Source organism: Saccopteryx leptura, chromosome 2, assembly GCF_036850995.1.
Source record: "Saccopteryx leptura isolate mSacLep1 chromosome 2, mSacLep1_pri_phased_curated, whole genome shotgun sequence".
NCBI lineage: Eukaryota > Metazoa > Chordata > Mammalia > Chiroptera > Emballonuridae > Saccopteryx > Saccopteryx leptura.
Window position 1 is genome coordinate 347,033,479 of NC_089504.1, and position 15,854 is coordinate 347,049,332.

At 56.7% G+C, this 15,854-nt stretch overlaps 1 protein-coding gene across 1 annotated transcript; it reads right to left on the reverse strand.

Annotated features, from left to right (window-relative positions):
- Positions 1 to 16: 16 nt before the first annotated feature.
- On the reverse strand, positions 17 to 9,249 carry PPP1R1B (protein phosphatase 1 regulatory inhibitor subunit 1B). Its single transcript, XM_066364302.1, has 7 exons — positions 8,753 to 9,249; positions 7,027 to 7,087; positions 6,580 to 6,602; positions 6,103 to 6,178; positions 2,316 to 2,510; positions 913 to 1,032; positions 17 to 825 (listed from the first exon to the last, which is right to left on the reverse strand). The coding sequence occupies exons 1-7, from the start codon at positions 8,831 to 8,833 to the stop codon at positions 776 to 778; spliced, it is 606 nt and encodes a 201-aa protein (XP_066220399.1). The 5' UTR covers positions 8,834 to 9,249; the 3' UTR covers positions 17 to 775.
- Positions 9,250 to 15,854: the final 6,605 nt, after the last annotated feature.

Below are 15,854 nucleotides of genomic sequence, written 5' to 3' on the forward strand. Positions count from 1 at the left end.
AGGAGTCTCAGCACAGTTATTTACAAAGATTTATTACAGCACAGGAGAGGTTCAGGTCTGGAGTCAGAGGGGAAGGAGGCAGAGCAGCTGGAGGACAAGAAGAACCTGGCTCCCCTCAATGTGTGCCCCCCTCTAAAGATGTATTCTAGGTGGCATTCCTGGCATCAAAGCACAAACAAAACACAACAAAGCAGCCTCTGCCAGCCCATCTTCCAGGCACCCAGGCTAGGAAGCAGGAGTGATAAGGGGAAGATTTCCAAAGTATAGAGGCTATGGAGAAGGATGCCTGAATCCTCAGTCCCAGTAGAAGCCAGTAAGAGGGGTGGTGACTGGAAACCCCCTATAGGAGGAGAGGGGATGGAGAAGGATCTAGGGCACCTACAGGTCTCTGTACCCTCTTTCCTCAGATCTTAGGGTCCTGCCCTGTGGGTTTTCTGTACCCAAAGGAGAGGGTTTGGGAGTAGAATTGTGAAGGATGAATCTTTGTCCCTCTATTACTGGATTTTCCAAGCAAGCTTTCTCACATCCTGCCTCCCGCTGGGTGAATAGGGAAATGACTGGCAGGGATAGGCATCAGGCAGCAAGTGCCTAGGACTCTGGGCATCAGCCAAAGGTGGGCAAACAAGCAAACACAGACCAGCTTTAGTCTTCTAGAATTCAGAAGCTGCAGCCCTAGCAAGTGAGAGGAAGGGTGGAAAATAGGGTGGGAAGAGTGGGTTTCTGGGGAACAGTGAAGCCCCCTCCACTTTCTTCTGGGAGATTCAGAGCTGAGTGCCTATGTGCCAGGCGCAGGGTGGGCAGGGCACTGTGGGTCCTCCTGGGGCTCTGCAAGGCAAGCAGAGGGACTCAGGGCCTGAACATGCCTGCCAAGATCCCAGCTCCACCTCCCCGTGCCCCACTCCCCAGCCTCACCACTTAGTGCGGGGTCCTCTACTCGGTCCGCAGAGCTTCCATCTCTCTGGGGCTCGTCCAGAGGGGGCGGGCGCTCCCAGGGCCCCTCCAGTCCCTGGCCACAGGTTGTTTTCTGCCCAACTGGGGACAGAGAAAAAGGGATAAAAACATCCGACTGTCCTAAATGATGAGCTGAATGGCTGAGGCCAAGCTTTCTGAGGCCGTCAGGGTATAGTGGAGAGAGTACTGGGCTAAGACAGCTATGCCAGCGACTAGATACGAAGGGATGACAAGAGGGAGATCGTGTAGATCACCTTAAATAAGAGAGCAGTTAATACTGTGCCTAGCCCAGTGCTGGTGTCCGGGAGCCACTCTGGGAGTGGTGGTAATTGATATAGCCCCTCAGTAGTCTTGTCATTGGTTCCTTCTGTTGCCTTTCCAGAGGGAACAGTCTCTTCTCCCCTCCTCTCTGCCTGTGCTGGGGGTCCCAGTGGGAGTCACTTAACTCTTCCAGCTAGAGCTTTCGTTCCCATGGCCGATGTCCCGATGGCCAGAGAAGCAGAGAGGAGGCCCAAGCCATTTTGTTAGGGTATAAAGACTGGGCACATCAAGCAGGGGTGGTTAACTGTTTTCATCCCCATAAATAATGGGACTAAAAAGTTTCGTGTGCACCAGGAGGAATAGATATGGTGCAGCCTTCCATGGTCAGGCATGGGACAAACAGCCATGAAGGTCTGAGATCTTCCTGCCTAGAAATTCTCTGGGCTTTGGGAACCTTCGTGGAGATTGTTGGATCCGGGGCCTCTGGCTATGAGGCCCTCTGTGTAGGTCTTAGGCCCCTTCCTCTCCCTCTCTCTTCTCAGGTAACTAGGGTTGAAGGTGCAGTGGACCACATTGGTTCTTGAATCCTAGATTCTCCATCTAGACACTAGAGGGCACCCTCTGACCCCGGCCTGGGAAATAAGAGGAGAAACAGTTACAGAGTCCTGGAAAGGACTTAGCCAACCAACCTCCTCTGCCTCCCAGCAGAGACCGGATCCCGCGTTCAGAAATGCAAGTGATGGAGCCATTTGACACCCTTCACCCTCTACCCCTGCATCTCCTTGTACCCCCTCACCACCATGGACGGGAAGTCCTTTCTTGGGTCCAGCTGCAAAATTCATATGGCTTTGCCTTAGTTCTTAGGGAAGAGAGGAATTACTAGGAAAAATCTGATTGGGAGAGGGACTGAGTCAAGGATGGGAGCAGCCCAGGTGTCGGGTAAGGCTGAGGGTGAGGCATCCCGTGGGGTGAGAGGATGGGGAGGCCCTTGCAGTGTGATTGCAGTTCTCACGTGTGAGAGACTGTGAAGTGGGAGGGGGGGTCTCAGGACTCCACCCGACCCGCAGTGGTGGGACCCAGGCTGCACGGCCCATGCAGCTTACCAGACCCCCTGCTGCCCTTCAGGACTTCAGCCTGGCTGTCCTCCTCCTCTTCCTCCTCGTCCTCCTCGTCCTCCTCTTCCTCTCTCGGGTAGCCCAGCTCCCGCAGTTCCCCAAGCTCATCCTCCTCCTCCGAGGCCTGGTTCTCGCCCAGGTTGCTGATGGACTGCAGGTGCGACTCAGCAATGCGCTGCACAGCTGCCGCAGCGGCACCCAAGAAGGCAGGGTCAGCCAGGCCCCAGAAACAGCCCCGTAGCTGGAGAGGCCTGTGGCCCAGCCCCCAGCCTCCTTCCATGGGCCTGAGGCAGAGCTTACTCCCTCAGGGCTCTAGTTCAGGAGCTGAAGGCCGGCCTAGCCGGTGGTGGCACAGTGGATGGGATGTCAAGCTGGGACGCTGAGGTCCCGGGTGTGAAACCCCTCGGTCACCGGCTTGAACACGGGCTCATCCAGCTTGAGTGTGGGGTCACTGGTTTGAGTGTGGGGTCATGGAAATGAGTCTATGGTCGCTGGCTTGAACCCAGAGATCGCTGGCTTGAACCTAAAGGTCCCTGGCTTGAAGCCCAAGGTCACTGGCTTGAAGCCCAAGGTTGCTGGCTTGACCCCAAGGTTGCTGGCTTGAGTAAGGGGTCACTGGCTCAGCTGTAGCCCCCCGTTCAAGGCACATATGAGAAAGCAATCAATAACTAAAGTGCCACAACTACGAGTTGATGCTTCTCATCTCTCTCCCTTCCTGTCTGTCTGTCTCTGTCTGTCTCTGCTGTCTGCCTGTTTTTGTCGCTCTCACTCTCGCACGCACACGAATGCGTGCGCGTGCGCACACACACACACAGAGCTGAAGGCTACAGGTCAGCCTCCTGGGGGCCAGACCAGGGCTGAAGCAGCAGGGGGTAGACTCTTGATTATACTTGGCTCTTAAGCTGCCCAAAGATGCTGGCCCCCTCAGAGGCTGGTACCAAGCTGGACAAGACCAGGCGGGCACAACAGCAGCTTAACATTCCCTGGCTGGGGAGGTTGCTTATTCAAGGACTTGGTACTGGACATAGTGTCCACCAGCTACAGCCCCAGGCAGAAGGCGCAGAGCCTCTGGGCCAGGGCCCAAGGGATTTGTCCCTTTCAGTTTTGGGGGCCTGCCCAGCTGGCTTAGGGCTCACTGCTCACCCCAATCCTGCCCACCCCTATTGCTGGGCTTTGTCAATACCTCCTGGCACTGCCCATCATAGATGTCACTTTTATGTGCCTCAGCACCAGTCTCTAAGAGGTAGGAACAATTCTGAGACTGAGAACACAATAGTCTGCAGCCAGAGAAGTCTGTGCCTGGGGATGTGGTGTGCTCAATGCGGCCTCCACAATCTTGACCCACATCCCCAAGCCTCCAGCTCCCTCTTTGGTGACCTAGAAAGCAGCAAACACCACCCACCCCCCAACAAAACCAAGGCCTGCTGGGATAGGGCCTAGCAAGGGAACTGTGTGGGCAGCTGGAGAGACGCTTCCAAAGGATGGAAAGGAAAAGCAGGCAGTCCAGAGAAAGGGCCAGGGCTGGGGGGGGGGGGGTCTAGGAAAATGGCAGGGTTGAGGGCACACTGTGAGGAGTGGCTGGGGCAGAGGCAGCAGGAGGGCCAGGAGCGGGTGGGGTTTTAGAGCATTTGGGTCCCTAAACTCATAGCCCACAGACAAGATGCTGAGGAGCTTGGAGTATAGGGCCTGGGGTTGCCACAGCTTCTCCTCTCAGAAAGCCCAGAGGGGCAGATGCAGGCTGGAAACCTCCGGTACAGTGAGCAGGGCGCCGCACTCCTGCCAACTCAGGGACAGGCACAGAGGGTGCATTGTGCGTGCCCACTGCCCCGCCCTGCCTCGAGCTCCCAGCCCAGTGCCTCCCGCTGGCTCTGGGCAAGCTACCCAGGCAATAAAAGCACAATAAATCACCCTGCCCTGGCCTTGGGGACGCGGCAAAGCTCCACCTGGAGCCAAGTGTGAGAGCTCAGCCTTGGGGAGACCCACTCAAGCCAAGACCCAGTGTTGTTCGCCCTCCCCAGGGGCCCCTGGCTTCGCCCCTACAAACCCTGGCCCTGCCAGGTGCCTTCCCTTGCCCAGAAAGGGCCCAAAGCCTACAAAACAGTGCCCTTCAGCTCCAGAAGGGTCCTCTGAGGGTTGGAGGGAGGGAGAGGGAGAAGGGGGTGGTGCTCTGGCAGCTGGAGGAGGCGAGTTCAGTTCGTGAGCCACAGTGACAACAATAGGTGTGTGCAGTGCCTGTGCTAGTGCCTGTGCTGGCACCCCGTGCTCTCCGCGTGTGCAGCGCCTCGTGCTCCAGGGCTCTGCCCCCCTCCGCTGTCTCCTTTCTCTGTCTCCACCTCTGGGGCCCTGAACCCCAACCCAGGTCTCCCTTGTTACGCTCAAAGGTCCCCAGCACAGCCCCAGTTCCCCGACTGTCCACCCCTGGCCTGGCCCCCTTCCACCCCCGGTTCACCCACTCAGACTCTCCGAAGGCAAAGTCCAAAGGGGCGGTGGAGTGCGCATGTCTGGCCGTTGCAGGGTGCCCGGGAAGCCTCGGCCCTGCTCTCTTCACCAGGCCCTCTGCCCCACGCTCACAGTCACTCAAAAGACCAACAGATGGTTTTTCCTCCCATCCACTCACTGCCCCTACAACCCAGGGCAGGGAGGAGGGATTTCTTATATTCTCTTTTGAGAAGATGCCCCCCATGCCTGCTTCAGGGGTCAGCCTTTCTCACATCTCTACAGGTGGTTAGTCCTTCCAGGTACTGAACCACGCCACTGCCTGCTTGCTGTCCCTTCATCTTCCTGTCCTGAGGGAAGAGAAAGGGCCCCTGCCTGTCTCTCCTCTCCTCTCGGCCTCTCCTCCTTGCTCCTAACCCGGGCAAGTGGGCTGACAGGTGCACCTGCTGGCCTTGGCTGGTGCTGGGAACTCATTACACCCACCTGGAGGGAGCGCTCAGCACAGCCTTGCACCCTCCCTCCTTCCTTCTGGGTTCCCTTCCTCTCTCTGGGGAAGGAGAGGGCTGGCCAGGCGGGAAGAGCCCCCGGGCAGGAGTTGAGTTGGGGTAGGAAGGCATTCGAAGGCTTAGCGGGGAATAGAGTGCCCCACACTCCAATCCATCCCACCTTCTCTCCAGGTGTGTCTCCCTCAGCTCCCTGCGTCATGCCAAGTCTCCCAGCTGGCCCTAAAGACCCCCGGGAATTCCCACCTCCTCCCCTTTGCACACCTCCTTCCTGGAATTCCGGTTCATCCTTCAAATCCAGGCTTACACATCTCTGTAACTCTCCCTGACTCTTTGACATAGGGCCCCAGGAGGAAAGGGACTAAACCTCACTCCCTTGTGTTGCCCAATGCCCACCAGTGAGGCCTGGCACACCCTAGGTATTGTGCTAGAGAAACGACTTGCCTTTTAATACAGAAAGGAGAAGCACTCAGCGTGCAGACCTGTGTATGCGTTCTGTGAATGGGAGAGGGGGCAAGGGGTGCGGCCGGGGAAGATGCCTCGGGAGCCGGGAGGAGCGGGCAGTGCGGAGCTGGTCTTACACGGAGGCCTATGCTTATGTTAAGCCAGTGCCCCCTTCTTTCACCCACAGCCGCCCCACCCAGAGTCTCCCAGTGTGTGTTTTTTTTTTTACAAGACCAAATTGGAACCGAATTGGTCTCTAAGAGGAGTTGGGGGACACAAGACAATCCCTCCCCACTGACAAAAGCTCAACACTTCCCTTCCCTTCCCAATGTCAGATGTCAGTGCAGTTTGAGGGGTCACAGGACAGCCAGACTGATGGGTGGGGGTAGTACCTTTCAGCGAGGGGGGGGTGTAGGCACAGGGGTTGGGCCTCTTCGACTTGAGGTGATGCCCCTCTCCTGAGGCTCTCTGCCAGGGAAAGCGCCAGGTTAAACGGGCTCACCACAGGCCCCTTCCCTCCCCTGTCCCTCTGTCCATCCCATCCATAGCAACCTGGGCCGACCGGGCTAGCCTCCACTAACAGGCCTAGGTGCTTGGGCCCCTCAAGTCCTGCACTAGGCTGAGGCCGCCCCATTGTGTTGGAAGGGCCTCCTGTGGCCTGGCTCAGGGTGGGGACCCTCGGTTCTGAAGGCCTCACTCCAGTCTAAGGAGGGCAGAGGGTCTGCCTGTGACACCCTGTCACCAGGAACTCTCACCAAAGGTACCGACTGACATGCTAATGTGCCCTCCTGGGTGGCACCCTGTGCCAGTGGGAAGTAGTGCCAGGCACCCCACCACATCCCTCCTTCCATCTGCCTCTGGAGACTCACCTGGTGGGGGGAGGCCTCCTCCTCTGAGGGAAGCCATCCATGAACCCAGGGAGGAGGAACAGAGAAGGGGGGGAGAAAGAAAGAGAATCCGAATTACTTTCCCCGAAGGGTCAAGCTCTGGGGAAAAAGAAAGCGAACCCTTTCCTTCCTAGAGTTGGGAGGTGCCTGGCAATAAACGCACTCAGGGAGAGCTGGGCTTCCAGACCTTACCCCCTCCCGCCCCCGTCTGCGCTATCTCCTACTCACGGGACTTTGGCAAGGGCCTCAAGAGGGCATCAGAGTCAGGGCGGGGCCAGGGCTGGGCAGGGGCAGGGAAGAGCCCACCTGGTGGGGCCAGGGCTGGGCAGGGGCAGGGAAGAGCCCACCTGGTGGGGCCAGGGCTGGGCAGGGGCAGGGAAGAGCCCACCTGGTGGGGCCAGGGCTGGGCGGGGGCAGGGAAGAGCCCACCTGGTGAGGAGTGCTCCGAGAGCCGGAACAGCATGGCAGGGGTTGGTCTCCTGCGCCGGATCTAAGGAGAGGAAGAACGAGGTGGGGAGGAGGAGGGAGCGCAGGACAGACACCTGCAGCCCATCCCTACTGAACACCCCCCCCCCCCCCCAGCAGCAGGGAACAAACAGTGCTTTGGAATCTCCAGGGAATCTTTGAATCAAAGACTGTCAGAGCTGAAAGGAACTCTGTAGTTCACCCAACCCCCTCATTTTACTCAGAAGAAAACCTCAGGCTCAGAAAGGTTCAGCAAAGTGCTCAAGGCCACAGAGCACATCACATCAGAGGAACAACTGACTCCCATTCCCATACCCATCCCACTCCGTGGCTACTCCACAACGGGCATCTTCCCTTTCTACTGTCCCCTACGAAGGCCCTTCCTCTCCTGTTTATTTTGAAGACATCAGACCTCAAGCGCTGAAGCTGTGGAAGGCGCCCCATGGACCACAGCACCCACGTGGGCCCTGCCCAACTAAGGTCAGCCCAAGGGCTCCAAAGAAACCGGATCCAGCTGCAGAGGGAGGCTGAGCCCAGTCGCTGCAGGGACCTCCAGCCTTACACAGAGGCTCAGTGTGGGCCTCAGCCACGGAGCCCTGGGGGCCTCAGGCTGTCTCTGGGGCCTGGGGCTGGACCATCTAGCAGTCTCTCTCAGACTGTGGAACTAACTCTTAGCCGATCCTCGTAAAAGAGTGAAGAGTTGCGCCCTCCTTGGTACACAGCCAAGCTGAATAGTAAGGGTATGGAGCAGAGTGGGCACAGAGCACTCCCAGTAACTCCCCCCACCTCAGCCTGGCAATCAGATCAACTGTCACTTAATTAGGTCCCCTCTGAGCTCCAGGGAAATGCACAAAGAGAACCAGGTGAATTGAGCTGAAATGGCCACCTCCCCTGCCAAGCTTCCGACACTACCCTGCAGACCAAAAGCTACTTAGGCCTAGGACCCAACTGCCCCCCTCTGTGGTCCCCTGTCTCCCCTCAAGATGACTTGGCCCTGCTCTCACTGCTCAGTTGGGAGCCCACTGCCACTCAGCAACAAGTGAACGCGACTGGGCTCTGGTGGCCAGGGCCTCCTCTCTTCTCCCTCCTACCATCCCCTCCCCACGTCTGGAGGCCTCCCAGCCACCAAGAAGGCTCTCCCAGAGACCTCAGTGTCCCCTGTGAACAGGTCTGGCTTCTGTGATGGTCACCCCCCCACCCACCCACACGCCATGCTGTGGCTCTGTCTAGGGCCTGACAGCAGAAGGAGATGAGACAAGGTTCAGGCGACACCAGCCCGGCAGACAGAGAGGACTAGCCCCGCCGTGGAGTTGGGGGCCCCGCTCTAGATAATGGGGCGACGAGGTTTCTCACGTCTGAATGGCCCAGGCTGGGCCCGGGAAGCAGCGGCCCCGGGGGCAGCCTAGGGACGGAGGACACTGTGCGGGGTCCAGAGGACGGTCCCCCCTCCCAGAGCAGCCTGGAACGGCTTGTCCGGACGCTCAGACGACCATCACCCGGGATTCTCCGGTGCGGGGATCAGGACAGAGGCCCCGGGAAAAAGTTGCACGAGTGTCCAGTGAACTTCAGGCGCTGCCCTGCGGCCCCGCCGGGTCCAGACGGCCTGGGGTTCTCCGTCGCCCCCTACCCCCAGGCCAGCGCGGACCCAGCGGCGCCCGGGGCGCTGCTGGAGTGGGGTGCGCCCCCTTACCATCTCCACCTGGCGGGGGTCCAGCTGGCTGGGGGGCGCGGGCACCGAGAACTGGATCTTCTTGCGGTCCTTGGGGTCCATGACGGGCTGGGGTCCTTGGGGTCCGGTCCGTGGGGCTGGGGTGCGCGGCTCGCGGTCCCGGGCGTTGCTACCGGCTCGCTGGCCGCGCTGCTCCAGGCGTCGCGGGGCGAGGGGCGAGGGGCGGCAGGGCCGTGCGCTCCGCGGTAAAAATACCGCGCGGTGAGGGCCACGCGGGAGGAGAGGGTCGCCGCCGCCCCGCCCCGGCTCGCCCACCGCTCAGCCCGCGCCCGGTCCCTCCGCGTCTCCACCCGTGGGTCCCCGCTCGCTCCTCTGTCTCCGCTGCTCCCCTCCTTCCTTTGCTCTGAGTGTCTCCGCGCGATTCCTCTATCTCCCTCTCGTCTGTCTCCGTCTGGGCTTCTCTCCCGGCCTCGCCCCTCAGGCCCCAGCCTTGGGGACCCCGGCCCGGCCCCTCACCTGGGACTGGCGCCCGGGGGGTTGATGGGAGGGCTCAGGAGAAAGTGGCCAATGAGCACCGAGGAGCGTGTTCTGGGCTCGGGTGGGGGGGTGGAGGGGGAGCGGGAGCCAGGCCCGGGGAGCAGGCTGGGGCCCCCTGCCGTCTCCCCAGAACTTGAAGCTGCATTATTGATGGAGTCCAACAGGGAGGATAATGTGGGGAGGCCGAGGGGGGAGAGGGGCGGCGGGGACTCTGGCTTTAACCCCTTCCTGGCCTGGGCCCTTGGAGTTTCACAGAGAGACCTGTTAGGTCACGAAGGGAGTGCCACCAGCATGTCACGCTGTGAATGGGGGTGTCCTAGAAAGCGAGTGAGTGTGAAAGAGAGGGTTGTGTGTGGGAGGACACGTGTCAGTCATCATGGCAGGGTGTGTGTGTGTGTGTGAGTGTGTGAGTGCCAGTGGCCCTGTGTTGCCTATAGCTGGGTGTGTGTGAGGGGGGTCGGTGTGGTATGAGTGCATGTTAACCCGTGAGTAAGTGTGTCAGAGTGTCAAGGATGCAGTGTGAGTGGCAGGGTGTGGGAGGACTATGTACGTGTGAGGGAGGATGTGGGTGTGGGGGAGGTTGTCAGAGGCTGTCAAGGTGATGGGCACGGGTGTGCCAGCTTGCAGGTGGCAGGGGTACTGTATCCCCAGCTCTAGCCTGTGTGGAAGAGGGACTGAGGTTGGGATCCTGTCTGATGTAAACTGGATTCACATGTCTCCTGCCTTTCCTCCCCAGATCTAACGGGAGGAAGACAGAACCAGCCCAGGGGGGCAGGGCTAGGGGTGGTGGGGGCTGCCTGTACCCGAACACGTGCCGTCACATGTGTGTGTTTGGTGCGTTTGGGAGCAGAGCTGAGGGGAGAGGTGCATGCTCGTTTCCGAGCTGTGAGCCTCTCTCTCTGCAGAGGTGCTTTTGTGTCTCTGGAGGCTGGACAGGGAAGGCGCTGGCCCTGTGGGTTGGATTGTCCCTGTTTCTCTGTCCGGGCCCTGAGTGTCTTTGCAGGAGCCCACGTTCCTTCTGTGGGCCTGTGGGTGAGGGTCTGAATGCCTCTCTGTAGCACTGACAGGGTGCTTGTGTGGATGTGTACAGATGCGTGTGTCTTTCTGGGGCTCTGTTTGTGTTGGCTGTGTTCTCTCCTGGTCTCACGCAGGCCTGGATCAGTCAGGAGCCCTCCCCCAACCTCCAGCAACTTTTCCACTCTAGCCCCAGCATGCTGGGCCCTTGGCGGAGCAAGGGGAGAGCAGGAGGCCAGAGGAGTCCTGTGGAAACGGGTCAGGGGCGAGATGTCGGGCCCCAGAGCTGATGTTCACTCTGGAAGTGAGAAAGAGGGTGGCAGGAGGGCAGAGCTCTGCTCATGGGAGTTGAAGGCCCTGGCTGCTAAGCTCCACACCCCCAACTCCAAGCCTGGCTCAAATCCAGCTATGTTTGTTGATTTATATGCTTGCCGGGAAACAGCCGGATGCCAGGTTGCTGGCCCAGGGGTGTGGGCATCTCTGGCAACCCCTAGCTTGGCCCAGACCCCTCTTCCAGATGGGGTGTGGTGGGGAGTGGCAAAGACTAGTTTGGCAGTGCCTTGGGAGGGTAAATAAGGAGGTTCTGAAAGTCAGGAGGACTGTGGGAAAGGCGCCGCCCAGGCTGTAATAATCTGAAAGGCCACTGGCCATGGTGGAGCTGAGGGGCCTGTGGCTTCCAGTACTGGAGGGTGGGAGGGTCCTGGGGTGGGATGAAGGGGACAGAGGACAGCTGGATAGGTAATGAGAGGTCAGGGGCAAGGGGCATCCCCACCAGTTACACCTTGGAGCCCATCAGAGCTAAGATAGACCTGGGACCACAGAGGCTGGGATGCATTTGACCAGGAAGAACTTGTTTAAGGAGCTTCTACCAAAAGGATTAGGAAAAATGCCCGTGATGCAGGCTAGGGCAGCTGGGAAGGGAGACCTTCCCTCTTAGCCATGCCTGGAAGATGGAGTGTTTGAAGACGGAGGGGAGGATCTTTACCCTCTTCCCCCAGCCTATGTGGGACTGAAAGCTCTGGCTGCTCAACCTTGAGGTAAAAAGGGGTGGGCAAAGCCGCCTGACAGAGGTACAAGCACAAGGGGTGGACAGACAGGAAGGAGGAGGAAGGATGATAGAGACAGGAAGCGAGACAGAGAAGGAAGGAGGTAGAAAAAATGGAAAAGAGACAGAGAAAAGACATGTGAGAGATGGAGAGACAAAGGGAGAGAGAGAAAGCGTCACGAAGAGGAGAGAGGCAGGCGACAGAGATGGAGAGAGAATAAAAATAACTCAGCATTAAGATAATTGCAGCTCACAGCTCTGCCCTCCGTTAGGAATTAAATGAGGTTTTATTACTTTGATTTTTCTCTCCTGGATCCTACGCGACTTCTCAAGAACTTAGGCAAAAGTTTTTCGGGTGGGTGGGCAGGTGGTGGGGGCTGCGTGGGTGACAGAGGAGGAAGGGAACAGGACTGCTGGGAGCTGGCGTGGGTGGAAGTGTGGGCGGGGGCAAGAAGTGGGGAGGGGCAGGTGAGGAGGGGAGCCGACAGAGGGAGGCAGCCAGAGTCAGGCCCACCCCAAAGGGGCTGAGAAGCAAGGGGCCAGGGTGACCTCCATTCTCTCTGACTTAGAATTCATCATATGCAAATGAGATGTAAAAAAACGATATGCCACTTTTCGAGTATTATTCTTGAGCTAGATGCACAGGTGATTATATCCAAGGGGAAAAATTCAAGACCTTGTTTGATATAACTCCAATTGAACTATGGGTCTTTCTACTTGGGCTGACAAAAAAAGTGTATCATAGGGTGTTTACTAATGTACCGTAGGTCTGAGCACACTATTTTAAGCACACAATTTCTCTTCACATCATTGCCTGGTGCTTGCCACAGTGCCTGGCATTACAAGAGGGACTACATTCACTGTCTCTGGAAGGTGAATTAAGGAGGGTGTTGTGAGGCCTTTGCCTTCTTTCTGGGAGGTGGGGAGAGTGGACAATCGGGAATATTCCATCCCTTCACCAAGCAATACAGTCTCATGGACAGAATATAAACTCAGGAGTTGGGCAGACCTGAGGAAGAATCTTAGGTCTATAATTTACTGGGTGACCTTAGAGAAATTTCTTAGGCTCTCTGGGCCTGTTTCCTTGTGTTTCAAAGCCCACCTCATATGTAGCTGTGACAATTCAATAAGAAATGAATAGAAGGCAGCAGGAAAGGAGAGAGACCAAATGCAAGATGGATGGACTATGTAAAAGAAACCATAGGCACGAGTCTACAGCTGCTGAGCAGGGCTGTTGGGTACAGGACATGTGGACCTCACTCAATCACAGGGCCACCAGGAATCAGAGCCAACTCAACTGCACGAACAACACACACACACACACACACACACACACACACACACCAGCACAGTACAGGGACACACACACACACACACCAGCGCAGTACAGGGACACACACACACACCAGCTCAGTACAGGGACACACACACACACACACACACACCAGCGCAGTACAGGGACACACACACACACACACACACACACCAGCGCAGTACAGGGACACACACACACACACACACACACCAGCGCAGTACAGGGACACACACACACACACACACACCAGCGCAGTACAGGGACACACACACACACACACACACACACACCAGCGCAGTACAGGGACACACACACACACACACACACACCAGCGCAGTACAGGGACACACACATACATACACACACACACACACCCAGCACAGTACAGGGTTCCTGGTAGGTCTTCAAGAAAAGTTTTGGCTACCCTGGAGGACTAGGGGGTTCAGTCCGAAAAGGGCCAGCAGATGGCGGTATCGGCTAGGGTTTGAGCGCTGCAAGGTTGGCACCTTGAGCCTGCAGTTAGGCATCGTACTCGTAACCTTGGCACCAGTGAGTTGACGGAACTGGCAGGTTGGCATGTGGCAGCTGGGAAGGAGCCCCCAGAATGCCCCAGAAGCAAACTTAGAGAAGCTGGGGAGCACTAGCTGGACACACTGGGGCATCTTTTCCTGCCCCTGATGGTGATGGTAGTGGTGGTGGCGATGATAGGGAGAAGGGGCGGGTGGGGAGCATTCCGAGTCCTGCCTCTGGAGAGGAGTGGATAGGGGCACTTCTAGCAGCAGCAGTCGTGGCACCGGGATAGGTGGGCAATCATCTGAGACATTCATATACACACTATTCATTCATCTACAATATTATGCATCCCTTTGCTCATTCAATAAATTCCCATTGGGTGCTTTTAAGAAAAAAATTAACTTTATTGACTTGCAATTTATATACAATAAAATGTACCAATTTAAAATACACATTTCTATGAGTTTTTGGAAATTTTATAACATGAGCACTATCACAATACAGATACAGAACATTTTCATCACCCCAAAATATCCTCTTTTGCCCCATGCAAATCAACGTCCCCTCTCCCTTCATTGGGTATATCATTAGTCTGGGCACACTGTTTTGAGATGTATCCTTCCCACTATCTGTTTTTGCATTATCACAGGCCTGCCACAGTGCCCATAATACAGCAAACACTACATGCTGCAGAGGGGCCGGATTGAAAAATGAATGAATCGTCATGCTTGATCTGTGGTGGTGCAGTGGATAAAGCATCGACCTTGGAAATGCTGAGGTCGCCGGTTCAAAACCCTGGGCTTGCCTGGTCAAGGCACATATGGGAGTTGATGCTTCCAGCTCCTCCCCACCTTCTCTCTCTGTCTCTCTCTCCTCTCTCTCTCCCTTTCTCTCTTCTCTCTAAAATGAATAAATAAAAATTTAAAAAAATGAATGAATCGTCCCAATACCACAAAGGTTGTGGGTTATAGTCTCAGTTAGGGCATATACAGAAACAAATCAATGTCTCTCTCTCTCTCTCTCTCTCTCTCTCTCTCTCTCTCTCACACACACACACACACACACACACGCACACGCACACGCACAGAGATAGATAAATGAATGGATGAATACCTAAGTCAAAGAAATTGACTACAGGTGACATATATGGAGCATTTACTCACTGCTGGGCACTGGGTTTAGGCCCTTTATATATATTACCTCATTTTATCCTCCGTAGTATCATTCCATTTTCCAGACGAGGCAAATGAGGCTCAGAACTTTTTGCCCAGAGCCTCACTCTTTATTGACCCTAGAGTATGTCTCACTCTTTACTGCATTTGATACATTCAGTATAGTCAAGTGGAAGATTGCTTGCATGTACTGAACCAATCTTCTCTCTTGGTCCAGTACTGGACCGGGTTTCTCTCTTACCCAGCCTAGTTTGGACCGATCTGACGTTACGGAAAGGTGAGGAGGGAGCAGAAATCAATGTGCTCAGGCTGCCATCTGGTGACAGACATGAGTACAGCAGTATCTGTGCTCTCTGGCGCCTCCAGGTGGGATGTTGTTGAGAAGAGCGACCAAGCCAGAAGCCCTTAGCGGGGGCAGCCTCAGCGCCGGGCACCTGGAGACCCCCTGCTCTGGCCACTGCCTGGTGCCCCCCGAGGTACCAGCTGAGGCTGCCCCCAAAGAATGCCAGCTGCTGGAGCCCGCCGCCTCCCACCCCCTCCACCAGCTTCACACACACTCCAATCCCGGTCCAGTCGGCTGCCTCCATTCCCTGAAGAAGAGGCCCTAAAGTTAAAACAGCTGTTAATTTATAAACCAATTTTTCCGTGACTGCTTAATAAATCGCCAGCAGCTGCTCTGCCCCCTCCTCCTGCCCAGGCACCCGGCCCTGAGGGCTGCGTGGAGAAGCTTAGAGCCGACAGCCTCCCCCTCCTGCCTCCTTCCCCCAACTCCTCAACTTGCCCCCATTTCCCCAGGAAGTGAGTGAGTGCGGGGGAAACCCCGATGAACCCAGCTTCTTTGGGCTCCAGTGGAGGTGAGAGGTGAGGATGGGTTTTCTTACCTAGTGAGCTGCAACCCAAAGGCCACCCCTCCTAATGCCCCACAACCCCACCCCACCCCGGGCCCCAGGACTCCCAGGCCCAGAAGTTAGGTGTCAAAGGTTTCCTTAGCTCTGGAGAGATGAGGGAGTCTGGATTCCCTAGAGAAGTTTCCCTGAGCCACTGGGAGGTAGGGGGACCCTGAGCTCATCCCTGAGAGCACTGGAATCTAAATTCCCATGTCAGGGTGGCCCCCCTGCCAGATGCTAACCAGCTCCCTGAACCTGTTGTTCTCAAGGGTGTGCTAAGCAGGTGCAAGGAATGAGGGGAGATGCCCTTGCACACTCAGCCCCAGACCAAAGAGAGGAGGGATCTGGGCCTCCTGAACATTCACTTTGCTCAACTCCCACATATTAAAGTCACCATGAGAACCCACGCAGGATCGTGGCTATGTACTCCCACATATTAAAGTCACCATGAAAACCCACGCAGGGTCGTGGCTATGTACTCCCACATATTAAAGTCACCATGAAAACCCACGCAGGATCGTGGCTATGTAAATGGCAGGCACAGGCATGTTCTTTCTCTGCATCTGCAAATTCCAAAGGCACCCAGGATGGAAAGCTTGCTGGCACTGTGATCTCTGACTCCTCTGGGCAAGGGGTCAAT